General features: G+C 51.6%; 1 protein-coding gene across 1 annotated transcript; it reads right to left on the reverse strand.

The window, feature by feature from the left end:
- Positions 1-200: 200 nt before the first annotated feature.
- LOC144246548 (uncharacterized) lies at positions 201-12,970 on the reverse strand. Its single transcript, XM_085565263.1, has 2 exons — positions 12,202-12,970; positions 201-1,143 (listed from the first exon to the last, which is right to left on the reverse strand). Exons 1-2 carry the CDS (start codon positions 12,938-12,940, stop codon positions 332-334), a joined length of 1,551 nt encoding a protein of 516 aa, XP_085421389.1. The 5' UTR covers positions 12,941-12,970; the 3' UTR covers positions 201-331.
- Between the last annotated feature and the right edge of the window lie 1,107 nt (positions 12,971-14,077).

The raw sequence follows: 14,077 nt of genomic DNA on the forward strand, positions 1-14,077 counted from the left end.
CCTGAAATCCCCCAAGAACCCAAAAATCCTCCAGAATATGTGCCCAAAGTATAAATTCCTTCTCAAATACCTGTTAAAGGGTTGGACTTTGGAAATCTCTGAATAATTACTTTCTTTTCAGTCCTATTTCAGGTGTTTTATTTGATAAGAAAAAATCAGAAGAACATTAGGGCCAAACCAAAAAGATAACCAGTCAGATGTCTTACCAACATGGATCACAGGGAATGTGGGTCAACAGGCCTGTGCCCAAAATGGGTCTTCCCATGGGGGTAAGGCTGGAGCAGTGTACAAAGCTCTTCATGCAGTTGGGGGACTCACAGGGCTTCCCTTACTAGTGCCTCCGTTGGTGTTTGGTCAAGTGAGAGCTCTGGCTGAAGCTCTTCCCACACAGGGGACACTCGTAGAGCCTCTCCCCGGTGTGGATGCGCCGGTGCTTGACAAGGGTGGAGTTGCACTTGAAGCTCTTCCCGCAGTCGGGGCAGCGGAAGGGCCTCTCCTCTGTGTGAATCCGCTGATGGCAGAGGAGATTTGAGCTGGTCTTAAACTTCTTCTGACACTCAGGACACTCATAGAGCCTCTCCCCAGGGTGGATCCTCTGGTGGATGTTCAGGTTGGACCTCTGGCTGAAGCCCTTCCCACATTGCTCACACTTGTATGGCCTTTCCCCAGTGTGGGTGATCTGGTGGCAGATCAAGTGGGATCCCATCCTGAAGCTCTTCCCACATTCCTCACACTTGTAGGGCCTCTCCCCAGTGTGGATGTGCCGGTGGGTGACGAGGGTGGAGTTGCGCTTGAAGCCCTTCCCACAGTCAGGGCAGTGGAAGGGCCTCTCATCCGTGTGAATCCACTGGTGCAGGAGGAGATCAGAGCTGGTGTGAAACCTCTTCTGACACTCGGGACACTCGTAGGGTCTCTCCCCAGTGTGGATGCGTTGGTGGGTGACAAGGGCAGAGCTGCAGCTGAAGCCCTTCCCACACTCCCCACACTCGTAGGGCCATTCCCCGGTGTGGATCATCAGGTGTCGTTTCAGATTGTTGCTCTGCCTGAAGCTCTTCCCACACTCTGAGCACTTGTAGGGCTTCTCCCCAACATGAAGCTTATCAGGGACCACCAGCTCTGAGCTCTGGCTGAAGCTCTGCCCACCTTCCTGGCCCAGGGTGGGTCTTTGCTCCTCAGAACACCCTTGGCTGGGTTTGCAGCCCTTCCTCCTGTGGGATCTCTGGGGATTTTCCTCCCTGTTGGATTCCTGTGCCAAGGTGTGGAAAAATGACGGGAGACAAGTCCATTCTATAATGTCAACAAGTCTCAGTTTATTCCAAGCACACATGTACAGTTATACCCATTATAATGAAGCTCATGCATATTGCAAAAATTAGGCTAATCATTGGTGTATTAAAAACAGGTCAACCCCGCCTTTGGAGCTTTCTGAGCTTGCTTTGTTTTCCCTTACATTTATCTTTTTGCTGACCATTCTACTGTTGTGAACCAGCTTACCCAAGGACATAAGATATTATTGCTACATCTGCTATTGCTGCACTGTGCAATTTTCAGCTACTGCTTCACTAACTGCACGTAGTCATGTCCTTTCTCACGAAGCCATTCATCCACAAAACTCTCCACATTTCTTCTCAGTCATGCTGTGACATTCAATAGCCCATTATCAGCAAATGTCTGTCCTGAGGGAGGATTGATTGTGGAAGAGATAAGGAAAAACTGCCTACTTAACACAGGACAACTGCCATACAGATGGCAAAAAGAACACATCTTGCTTTTCAGTCTGGGACAGGAGGACACAAACAAAATCAGCTGAGAAGGCGGCACTCTGAAAAGCAAACCAGAACTGACAGAAACTGAATGGGACAGAAATCAATAATTCTGATAGTTTTACTTATTATCAAAATAAATTACACCCACCCAGCCCCACACAATCCTGACCCCACACCCTCAAATTTGGATCTCACTTCTCCCGATCACCTTCCAACCCCATCTCATCCTGGAGGCTGAGGAATTGAGCAATTTTAGCATGGGACTGAGGTGAGAACCAGCCATTTTGAGGTAGGATTGAGTCACTTTGAGGTGACAGACAAATCCACTTTGGGTTTTGGAGTGCAAAGATATGGAGAATACTACCAGATTTCCCCCAAGAACCCACAAATCCTCCAGAATATGTTCCTGAAGAGAGCCCGACAGAGGAATGGTTGAACGACAAGGGACATGATACTGTAAAATTAATCCAAATAGGGAGGGCTACGTGACTGCTGCAAAGTTCGCATGGCCCTGAAGAGTAGATGGTGTGCAGAAAGCAGGATATTGAAACTGCTTGGTATGTAGAAGTAGATAGAGAAGAACAAAGAAGTACTAAGCTGTTCTAACTGCAAGGCCAGCCGGACAGGCATGTATCGATCACAAAGATACTTTTAAGATAATAGTACAAGTCACATAGCAACCAATCATGAGCTTGGCTTTTGCAATATGTATGAGCTAATTAACGAACATATATAAACTGTGTAATCTGCCACAATAAACTGAGACTTAATGATCATGATATCATGAGTCTTGTCTCCCGCGGCATTCCCTCTAACATCCCTCTGCCTCTCTCGCCGACTCGGTTGCTCCAAGCCACGAGGCGCACCATCTTCTTGGAGCAAGGATATTCTTCAGGAGGACCCTTACTCTGTTTTTGCTGCCTCTTTTTGAATGATTCCAAATTTTTATCCTTCACTTGTGGTGAGTCACACTGAATCCCAGGTAAAGTTTTCCGGCAATTCCCTTTTCTAATTTGGAGTTCATTGGAGTGGAAACAAAAATTTTCAGGCCTAGCTCCCTTAATAAACACCTCCTACCACTCTTGGGATTCTCTTGGCAGGGTCCTGTTCTCTTCTCCAATCCTTAGGACTGACTCTGTCAGTTCTCTTTCTAACTGATAACACCTTTACAAATACCCCTAGGAGGAGTGCCTCTGTAACTATGGACCCACCACCGTTCCTGCAAATTTTACAAATAGAGCATACAAAAGGGTAACAATCACAATCCTTATTTGTACAATATACTCTAAAATCATTAGTTATAGGATATCCATAGTCCAATATCTCACTCTACCAGCTGGTTCGTACAATTCTTACTGAGTCCATTCAGTCCATTTAAATGTGACCTTAAGGTCCCCGGGCTGGCTGGTTTTTCTCCAGGGCTCTTCGGCAGCAGCAGGAATCGCTCCCTTTATTCGGCTCGCATGGGTCCACCCCTTCTCGGCGGTTCTGACTGCAGTTTCTGTAGTGAGTAAAACAACATAGGGGGCTTCCCAGTTTGGGGTTAGTGAAGTTTCTTTCCAGGTTTTTTATTAACACCTTATCACCTGGATTTATATTGTGGATTGCAAGGTCTAAAGGAGGTTGTTGCACTAGTAACCCAGCTCTTCTAAGCCCTTCCCGAGCCTTCATAAGTTGCATGACATATTGGTTAATTTGTTGATTACTTATTTCAGGGTGATCTATAGGAGAATCCATGTCATAAGGCACCCTATAAAGCATTTCAAATGGAGAAATTCCAATATTGGTTCTGGGCAGAATTCTTATATTTAACAAGGCTAAAGGTAAACATTTTACCCAGGATAACTGTGTTTTATACATCAATTTAGTTAGTTGTTTCGTAATTTTCCCATTTACCCTTTTCACTTTACCTGAGCTTTGTGGATGTCAGGGAGTATGATATTGCCACTTTGTTCCTAGAGCTGTAACTACTTCTTTGATTATTTTGAAGGCAAAGTGTGGCCCTCTGTCAGAGTCTATTACTTCTGCTAGTCTGTAGCAAGGGATTATCTCTTCTAATAGTATTTTTACTACTGTTTGTGTAGTTGCCCTGGAGGTAGGGAATGTCTCTACAAAGTGAGTCAAGTGATCTATTATCACCAATAAGTGTTGATACCTTCCTACTTTAGGCAAATCAGCAAAATCGATTTGAATGTGGGAAAACGGTCTATGTGCCAATTCCCGTCCCCCCCATTTCCCACACCACTCAGGATTTCTCACACCTGGGTCTACTCCTGGGTCAGGGGTCTCTTCAGCCCCTCTAGAAATCTCAGCCCTCATTCTAGAGAGACTGCAGACTGTAGAGAGAAAGCTTACCAGATTAAACACCAGGAAGATGGTCTCTTTAACAGTCAGGGGAAACTGAACATTCTCTAATAGGGAGCTAAGAGATTCAGAGGAGAAGGAAAGCAAAGGCTGAAAAGCCTCATCCCCTGCTTCCCCTCTAACAAACTGGCTGCACAACCATGACTATGACCCATGCATTCCTGGAACAGACTTCAGCACCTTCATAAACCCCCTGGAAGCCATCACACCCTAGCACAGCCTGATGGATATTCTGGTCAGTGCCCTTCTACTGCAAAAACTACGTATTAGGGACAATACTGGAGCTATTCCTGAATAAGAAAATAAACCTAGGGACCATAGAGGGATTAAGATCTCAAAAAAAACCCTAGGGACCAGGAACACATACAGGCCTCCACTCTAAAAGACACTATGAATTCAAACAACAAAGCCAGTAACTGCTCCATATTAACACAAAGTAATTGGAACCAAAATATGATTAGAACGTTTTTGGTTTTTTTTTTCATTCTCTCCAGCCACGAGATGGGCAGCAAAATATTTGTCCTAGTTTGGGGCAAATTTGGGAGAAAAACCTCTGGAAGGAGCCCCCAGAAAACAAACCCCCATGGCTCCTCCCCACCCACCTGATTCAGGAAGAATTTTCTCTGAGAGAAGTGGAAAAGAACCTGTTTATTTAACAAACAAAACCCTTCCCAGCACTAAAAAATGAACAACACCAGATGACAACAAAACTCTTTCACCACTCTGAAGAGATGACAAATCCAGAAAGTCTCTCCTGGGGGTGGTCGCCCGGGTCTGGGCACTGGGGATTGCTCTGGGCACTGGGGATGGCTGCTGCAGATCACAGAGCGCAGGCTCCCGGTGCTCCTCGGTGTTTAGAGGGTCCCAGTCCAGAGCAGGTTGGATGGTATTCAGGAAAGGGAAAGGGAAAAGAAACAGTCCAGGGAAAGAATTGGACTGCTTAGCTAAACTAATTTAAAAAGCAAAGGCAAAAGCAAAAGCAAGCAAAAAAGCAAAGCAAAGCAAGCAGAAGCCAGCAAGCAAAGCAAAGCAAGCCAGCCAGCACTGGCCTCTTCTAGACAGCAGACCATGGGGGCAGGTGAGCCGGCCGATAATAAGGCAAAACAAACCTTCACTTTCTGAGTCAGTTCTGAAAGCACAGAACATAATATCAAACATAAACAGAACACACGATTGGAGATACAAACACCATAACGTCACCCTTGGACATTCCACCCCTTATCTCCATATCTTCAACATCATGTAAAAACTCTATCAAGTTAAAACTTCCATCTTTCACTTACTCATAAACATTTCCTTCCATCTCACTTACTCAAACCTTTGACACACATTTCCTTCTGTCTCATGTCTGTGTGTTTTCGTTTACAGACACTGGCAGTAACATCCAGCAAACAGAGATATTTGCATGAGTCTCACCCCACAATCAGATCCCCCTGAGGTACACATCGTGTTGCTCCATCTCTCTGCATTATCCACCATGTACAACCTGGTCCCTGAGCAAAGACAATCCCACAAATGGGTTTGTCTGTACTAGAGGCAGAATTGATCCACACTGATTTCCCTAACAAACCTCTGGCATGTGCCACTGGGACTTTATCTCCATCTACTATATTCAGGGGCTCAGACTGGGCAGGACCTGCTCGATTGGTGGAACCTTGGCTGTTAACTAACCAGGTGGCCTTTGCTAAATGCTGCTCCCAATTATTGAAAGATCCCCCACCCAATGCTTTTAAGGTGATTTTTAACACTTCATTGTACCTCTCCACTTTGCCTGCAGCTGGTGCATGGTTTGGGATGTGGTACACCCACTCAATGCCATGTTCCCTAGCCCAGGTGTTGATAAGGCTGTTCTTGAAATGATTCCCATGGTCTGACTCAATCCTCTCAGGGGTACCATGCCTCCAAAGGACCTGCTTTTCAAGGCCCGGGATGGTGTTACGGGCTGTAGCATGAGACACAGGAAAGGCTAGGCTTCCAACCTTCCAGTGGTGGCTTCTACCATGGTCAGCACGTAGCGCTTGCCTTGGCGTGTCTGGGGCAGTGTGATGTGGTCAATCTGCCAGGCCTCCCCATAGCTGTACTTGGACCACTGCCGACCATACCAGAGGGGCTTCACCCGCTTGGCCTGTTTGATGGCAGCACACGTCTCACAGTCATGGATCACCTGAGAAATACTGTCCATGGTTAGAGCCACCCCTCGGTCTCATGCCCACTTGTAGGTGGCATCTCTGCCCTGATGGCCTGAGGCATCATGGGCCCATCGTGCCAGGAACAACTCCCCCTTGTGTTCCCAATCGAGGTCTATCTTTGATACCCCTATCTTTGCAGTCTGATCTACCTGCTGATTGTTTTGCTGCTCTTCATTAGCTCTACTTCTGGGGACATGGGCATCTACGTGGTGAACCTTCACAGGTAGCTTCTCTACCCGGGTAGCGATATCTTTCTTCTCTTCAGTAGCCCAAATTGGTTTTCCTCTACACTGCCAGTTAGCCTCTTTCCACCTCTCCAGCCACCCCCATAGAGCATTGTCTACCATCCATGAATCAGTGTAGAGGTAGAGCTTTGGCCACTTCTCCCTTTCTGCAATGTCTAGGGCCAGTTGAACGGCTTTGAGTTCAGCAAGCTGGCTTGATCCACCTTCTCCTTCAGTGGCCTCTGCAACCCATTGTGTGGGACTCCATACAGCTGCTTTCCACTTCCAGTTCATCCCTACGATGCGACAAGAACTGTCAGTGAATAGAGCCTAATGTGTTTCCTCTGCTGGCAGTTGGTTGTATGGTGGAACTTCTTCAGCCTGTGTCACTGGTTCTTCTTCTTCATCTGTGACACCAAAACTTTCACCTTCGGGCCAATTTGTAATTATTTCCAAAATCCCAGGGCGATTCAGTTTACCAATATGGGCACGCTGCATGATGAGGGCAATCCACTTGCTCCATGGAGCTCTGGTGGCATGGTGGGTGGAGGGAACCTTTGCTTTGAACATCCACCCCAGCACCGGCAGTCCGGGTGCCAGGAGGAGTTGTGCTTCCGTGCCAATCACCTCTGAGGTGGCCTGGACTCCTTCATAGGCAGCCAAGATTTCCTTCTCTGTTGGGGTATAGTTGGCTTCAGACCCTCTGTAGCTTCAACTCTAAAATCCCAGTGGTCAGCCTCGAGTCTCCCCAGGCACCTTCTGCCAAAGGCTCCAGAACAAACCATGGTTCCCGGCTGCAGAGTAGAGCACATTCTTGACCTCTGGTCCCGTTCTGACTGGGCCAAGGGCTACAGCATGAGCGATCTCCTGCTTGATCTGGGTGAAGGCTTGTTGCTGCTCAGGGCCCCAGTGGAAATCATTCTTCTTGCGGGTAACCAGGTAAAGAGGGCTCACAATCTGGCTATACTCGGGAATGTGCATTCTCCAGAAACCGATGGCACCTAAGAAAGCTTGTGTCTCCTTCTTGTTGGTTGGTGGGGACATAGCTGTGATCTTGTTGATGACATCTGTAGGAATCTGACCCCATCCATCTTGCCACTTCACTCCCAGGAACTGGATCTCTCAAGCAGGTCCCTTCACTTTACTCTTCTTGATGGCAAAACCACCTTCCAGGAGGATTCGGATTATTTTCTCTCCTTTCTCGAACACTTCTGCTGCTGTGTTCCCCCACACAATGATATCATCAATGTATTGCAGGTGTTCTGGAGCCTCACCCTTTTCTAGTGCTGTCTGGATCAGTCCATGACAGATGGTGGGGCTGTGCTTCCAACCCTGGGACAGTTGGTTCCAGGTGTACTGCACGCCCCTCCAGGTGAAAGCAAACTGAGGCCTGCATTCTGCTGCCAGAGGAATGGAGAAAAACGCATTAGCAATATCAATGGTGGCATACCACTTTGCTGCCTTGGACTCCAGCTCGTACTGGAGTTCTAGCATGTCCGGCACAGCCGCGCTCAGCGGTGGAGTCACTTCATTTAAGCCACGATAGTCTACAGTCAATCTCCATTCTTTGTCAGATTTGCGCACAGGCCAGATGGGGCTGTTGAAGGGTGAGTGGGTTTTGCTGACCACCCCTTGGGCTCTCCAGCTCTCGGATCATCCTATGGATGGGAACCACAGCATCTCGAGTTGTTCTGTACTGTTGACGATGCACTGTTGAAGTGGCAATTGATATCTTTTGTTCTTCTCCCTTCAAAAGTCCTACTGTAGTTGGATTCTCAGACAGTCCAGGCAAGGTGTTCAATTGCTGGATGCCCTCTGTCGCTACAGCTGCTCTCCCAAATGCCCACCTGAGTCCCTTTGGGTCTTTAAAATACCCCCTTCCAAGGTAATCTATGCCCAAAATACATGGGGCCTCTGGGCCAGTCACAATAGGGTGTTTCTTCCACTCTTTTCCTGCCAGACTTACATCAGCTTCCACCAAGGTAAAGTCCTGTGATCCCCCTGTCACACCGGCAATAGAGACAGATTCTGCCCCTACGTGTCTCGATGGAATTAACGTGCATTGTGCACCAGTATCGACCAAAGCCTTTTATCTTTGTGGCTCCGATGTGCCAGGCCAGCGAATCCACACAGTCCAGAAAACACGGTTTTCCCTCGCCTCTACCTGGCTAGAGGCAGGGCCCCTCTAAGCCTGGTTATCCTTCTTACCTTGGGCGTATGTCTTAGAGGTTCCTTCAAGGGGATCGGACATGTCATCACCATCATCATGCCTGGCAGTTTGGCTACGGGCAACTGGAGCTGCTCTCCTTTTGGTGGCACTTCCTCTCTGGGTCTTGCCTTCCTTCAATTCATGCACCCGTTGTGCCAGAGCAGCAGCAGATTTTCCGTCCCATCTCCTCATGTTTTCTCTGCAGTCGCGCAGGAAGAACCACAGCTCAGCTCTTGGGGTGTACCTTCTCTCACCATCTGAGGAACATCTGTGTTGGATACCAGAACTTCTGATCTGTACTGCTGAGATTTGGAAAAGGTCCTCCTTAATCTCCTCCCTGAGTCTCTTATGATTCTCCTCTAAATTATCTTCTAATTTCTGCAGACGTGTTTCCACTGCTGCAATTCTGGCATGGGTTGGGCCATGTACAGCATCTGCATATGCTCGGAGTTTCCTTGCCATGTTGAGCACGGTCTCATCCCTCTCCTCCCGTTTCATTATTGCTAAAGCAGAAGCGTATTCATGTGGCCCAAGCTGTACATGTTTTCGCCACATCACAGATGTACATGGTGCCAAGCCTGGATTTCTAGTTATTTCATCTGAGAAGATAATCTCTGCCACTGCCATTTCTCTCAGACGTTGGATCCCATGTTCTATAGTCTTCCACTGGGTCTGCTGCATATAAAGATCATCTGCACACAGGTATCTTTGTGCTACACTTTCCAGAACCCGTGCCCAGAGGCTGTGAGGGTGAGCCCCCCTCATCATTCCTTGATCAATGACAGGATCATGTGACAGGGATCCCAAATGCCAGTGCCATCCAGAATTGTAGCCTCGCCTGCAGCATCCCAAAGACGGAACAACCAACTAATTACTGACCCCGTGGCTCTCCCAGTCCATCCCAGTCTCTCCCAGTGCCTCCCGGCTGTCCATCTCAGCCTGGCGTGGCGCTGCCGCCCCTCAGCCAATCAGAGCGCGAGTCTCTGATGACTCATCAGTTGCCAGGCAGACCCGCAGCGCCGCGTGCCCCGCGCTGGACTCGGCCTCCCAGTGCCGCGCGCTTCATTCCCAGTTCCTCCCAGTGCCGCCCCAGTCCCTCCCACTCCTTCCCAGCCCATTCCCAGTTCCTCCCAGTGCCGCCCCATTCCCTCCCATCTCTCTGAGTGCCACCCCAGTCTTTCCCAGTGCATTCCCAGTCCCTCCCAATCCATTCCCAGTCTGCCCCAAGGTCACACCACCCCTCCCCTCTCTCTCCCAGTTCCCCCAGCTGATCCCAGTGTGTCCCTCCTCTCTCCCAGTGACCCCCAGCGTGTCCATCTCACTGGTGCCCTCGAGCTCCCAGCCCGGCCCCGGCCGCCTGCTCTGCTCCTTGGTGGATTTCTACCCTGCCCACGTCCAGCTGAGGTGGTTCCAGGGCCAGCAGGAGCTCTCTGTGGTGGCCACCGACATGGTCCCCAACGGGGACTGGACCCACCAGCTCCTTGTGCTGCTGGAAACCCAAACCCGGGGCGAGTTCATCTGCAGCTGCCAGGTGGAGCACGTTAGCCTGGAGCATTCCCTGAGCTGGAACTGTGGTACAGGGGAGGAATTCGGGGTGCTGGGACAGCAACTGGGATGTGCTGGGAGCAACTGGGAAGGAGTTGGAGAGAGCCGGGTTTAAACTGGGAAAGGAGGTTGGGGTTTGGAAGGGCTAAGAAGGTGTTTGAAGGATACTGGGGAGGGTGGGATGAGGTTCTGGGGGTCCTGGTGGACACTGGGAGAGAGTTTGGTTGTGCTGGGTGTGACTGGGAGTGATGTGAGTGAGCCTGGAGGAGCTGGAAGGAGATTTGGGATGGAAAAGCAGAGATTGGGATGAGGTTGGTTGTGCTGGGAAGAGACTGGGAGGGGTCTGGGGGAACCCTGGTGGGGCTGAGAAGGGACTGGGAGAGAGTTTGGGGGTCCTGGGGCAGTGGGGGGTGACTGGAAGGAGGCTGTGGGATCCTGAGAGGGACAGGAGGGGCTTTGGTGGGTCCTGGGGAGGTGAGGAAGGGATCAAGAGGGAGGTTTCAGGGGATCCTGAGTGGGCTGGAAGCGACCAGGAGGGTGCTTGAAGGGGCTTGGATACCTGTGAGAGTTTTTGGGGGGTCCTGACCCCTGCGGACGCCCCAGAGATGTTGCTGGATGCTGCCACAGCAAGATGCTGGCAGGAACTGGAGACTCCGAGTTCGGCTTTGTCTTCCTGGCTCTGGTGCTCAGCTTCTACCTGTGCAGGAAAGTCAGGGGTGTCCCGGGGGTCGTGTCCTCCCTCCCCCAGTGTGTGGGTGCTCCCCTGGGGCCCCCAGTCAGGTGTCACCCCCTTTTCTCTGCCCACAGAGCTCCTGAGCCGCCGGCGGCCGCAGCCACTCCCTGTGGTCTTGGGCCCGGCCGGGACCCCCGCTCCATCCCCACGCTGATTTTGGGGGGGGTCGAGTGTCCCCCAGCCCTGCTGTCCCTCTGCCCCTGCCCGCCTGCTCCCAGTGTTCCCAGTAAAGCTTCCCAGTTAAACCCAGCCCAGTTCCTGGGGGCACTGGGAGGGACTTGGGGGGACCCCACGGCGGGGCCGGCCCTGGGCAGGGAGGGCGGGTCCAGGTGGGGAACACTGCCTGCTGCGGGTCTGCCCGGCAACTGGTGAGTCATCAGCCCCGCTCTCGCTGATTGGCTGACTCTTCTCCACCGCGTTCTCTCATTGGCTGAGGAGAGGCCCGGCAGTGCAGAGAAGGAACGGGAGAGATCCCGCCCCGAGCACCGGCACGGGGACAACAGACCCGGCCTGGGCACAGGGAGGGAATTTATTACCAACCAAACCACGGCAGCACCAGGAGAAGGGAAAGAAATCCCTCCAGCACCTTCCCCCACCCAACGGGGATCACCCACAACAGGGTAATCCACCATGGAGAGACGGGGACATACGAGTTTAGACCAAAGCCAATTTTATTGAGTGTACCAGGTGTTTATACAGGGATTTACTTGTATGGTGATTATAGAGGGCTCTGTTTTTGGTAACAATTTCCCATTGGTTACACATTCTTCGAGACATCCAGTAACCTGGGAACATTTATCTTATCACAAAGACTCACACGATTTTTTCTGGTCACTTCTTGCCCAGGGAGACTTTAACTGTGTCTGTGTCTCCCACAGTTTCTGCTCAGTCAGGCCTCAGATGTCGGGCCCCTTTATCAGCTCCATTGCTTTACTCTCTGTTTTATTCCCCATACAGGGACACCAGGGCTCTGCCCCACGGGGGTCACTGGGGATCATCCAGCCCAGATCCTCCCGTGGGGAATGGAGCTGCAGCAGCGCACCAAGCTCTTCCCTCGCTCTCTTCCCTCACTCCAAGCTCTTCCCTCACTCGGGGCACTCACAGGACTTCCTTTAGTGATGCCTCCGTTGGTGTCTGATCAACTTTGAGCTGATGGAGAAGCTCTTCCCACACTTCCCACACTCGTAGGGCCTCTCCCCGGTGTGGATGTGCCGGTGATTGGTGAGGTTGGAGTTGTGCTTGAAGCCCTTCCCGCAGTCGGGGCAGCGGAAGGGCCTCTCCTCTGTGTGAATCTGCTCATGTCTGAGGAGATTGGAGCTGGTCTGAAACCTCTTCCCACACTGGGGACACTCGTAGGGCCTCTCCCCAGTGTGGATGCACTGGTGTGTTCTCAGGGCAGAGCTACGCCCAAAGCTCTTCCCACATTCCAAGCACTCATAGGGCCGTTCCCCAGTGTGGATCACCTGGTGCTGGATCAGGCCAGACATGTCTTTGAAGCCCTTCCCACACTTCCCACACTCGTAGGGCCTCTCCCCGGTGTGGATGCGCCGGTGCACAGTGAGATTGGAGTTGTGCTGAAAGCCCTTCCCGCAGTCGGGGCAGAGGAAGGGCCTCTCCTCTGTGTGAATCCGCTCATGACTGAGGAGATGGGAGCTTCTCTGAAACCACTTCCCACACTGGGGACACTCGTAGGGCCTCTCCCCAGTGTGGATCCTCTGGTGCTCGATCAGGTGGGAGCTCCGGCTGAAACCCTTCCCACATTCCAAGCACTTGTGGGGCTTCTCCCTGCCATGAGGCTTCTCCACCAGCTCCGAGCTCCGGCTGGATCTCTGCCCGCCTTCCTGGCTCAGGGGGCTCTTTCCTCCCCGCAGCTCCCTGGGCTGGGTTTGCAGCTCCTCCTCCTGCAGCATCTCCGGGGCTTTCCCTCCTCCTCCATCCAGCCAAGCCCTGGCAAAGACAAATCCTGGTTTGAGGGAAAAACAAGAGAAGAGCTGCTTGGACTGGAGGTTCCTCCTTGCCCAAGTTCATCTCAAAAAATCATTGGGAATCTTGCATCTGTAAGAACCTCCAAAACACCAAGATTCAGACCAAAAATCCCACAAACTTCAAGACACAAATCAAAAACTCCCCGAACATCACAAGTCAGCAAAAACCTCCTTCAAAAGATAAAGATTCAGCTGCCACATAAAACCAAAGCACCAACATTTAACCCAAGAAAGCTCAGAAACACCAAGATTCACCCTGTGAAAATCGTGGATTCCCCTCCACAGTCACCTGCTGCATGTGGAGAGAGCAGCACTCCTGGGGCTGGGGGGAGGCTGCAGACACAGGGAGGGGTGGAACCTTCTGCTGCTCCCTCTTTCTGCTCCTTCTCCTCCTCCTCTTGTGTCTCTGCTCTTACTCACAATCCTCTTCCTCCTGCTATTCCTCCTTCTCCTGCCACCTGCATCATTTGACCATTCTGTTCCTCAAGCCTGCTTCTCCTTCCCTTCTCCTCCTGCCCCCAGCCCCAGCACCCACTGCCGGCTCCCTCTTCCCCCCAGCCCCACAGCATCCCAGCGCAGGGGCAGGGATGGAGCTGGGGCAGGTCGGGCTGGGGCAGCGCTGGGCTCTCGGCCGCTCCCGCCCGCACTCGGTCCCCACTGCAGCCGCTCCCGCCAGGACAGCGCGGGGGGGCCCGGCCTTGGCGCTGCCCCACTCCCACCTCCCCAAATTCCCCTCGCGGGGCCATGGGGCCGAGGGGGGGCGCAGGTGGGTCCAGGTGGGGAACGCGGGGAGCTGCGAGTCTGCCTGGCAACTGGTGAGTCATCAGCGCCGCGGGCTCTGATTGGCTGAGCTCGGCCCGAGCCCTGGGGCTGCAGCACAGAGGGGACACCCTGCTCCAGGGGGGATGTCCCACAAACGGGGACCCCATGGAAGGAACAACAGGAAAGTGTCTTTACAAACAGATGCTCTGAATCTGCTCGGAGATAGGGCCAGGGACCTGTACATAAGGAAGTGACAGGAGAAGCCATCAGTTTCAGAAAATGTTATTAATTGATGACAGA

Source organism: Lonchura striata, chromosome 35, assembly GCF_050655825.1.
Source record: "Lonchura striata isolate lonStrDom1 chromosome 35, ASM5065582v1, whole genome shotgun sequence".
In the NCBI taxonomy this organism is placed as follows: domain Eukaryota; kingdom Metazoa; phylum Chordata; class Aves; order Passeriformes; family Estrildidae; genus Lonchura; species Lonchura striata.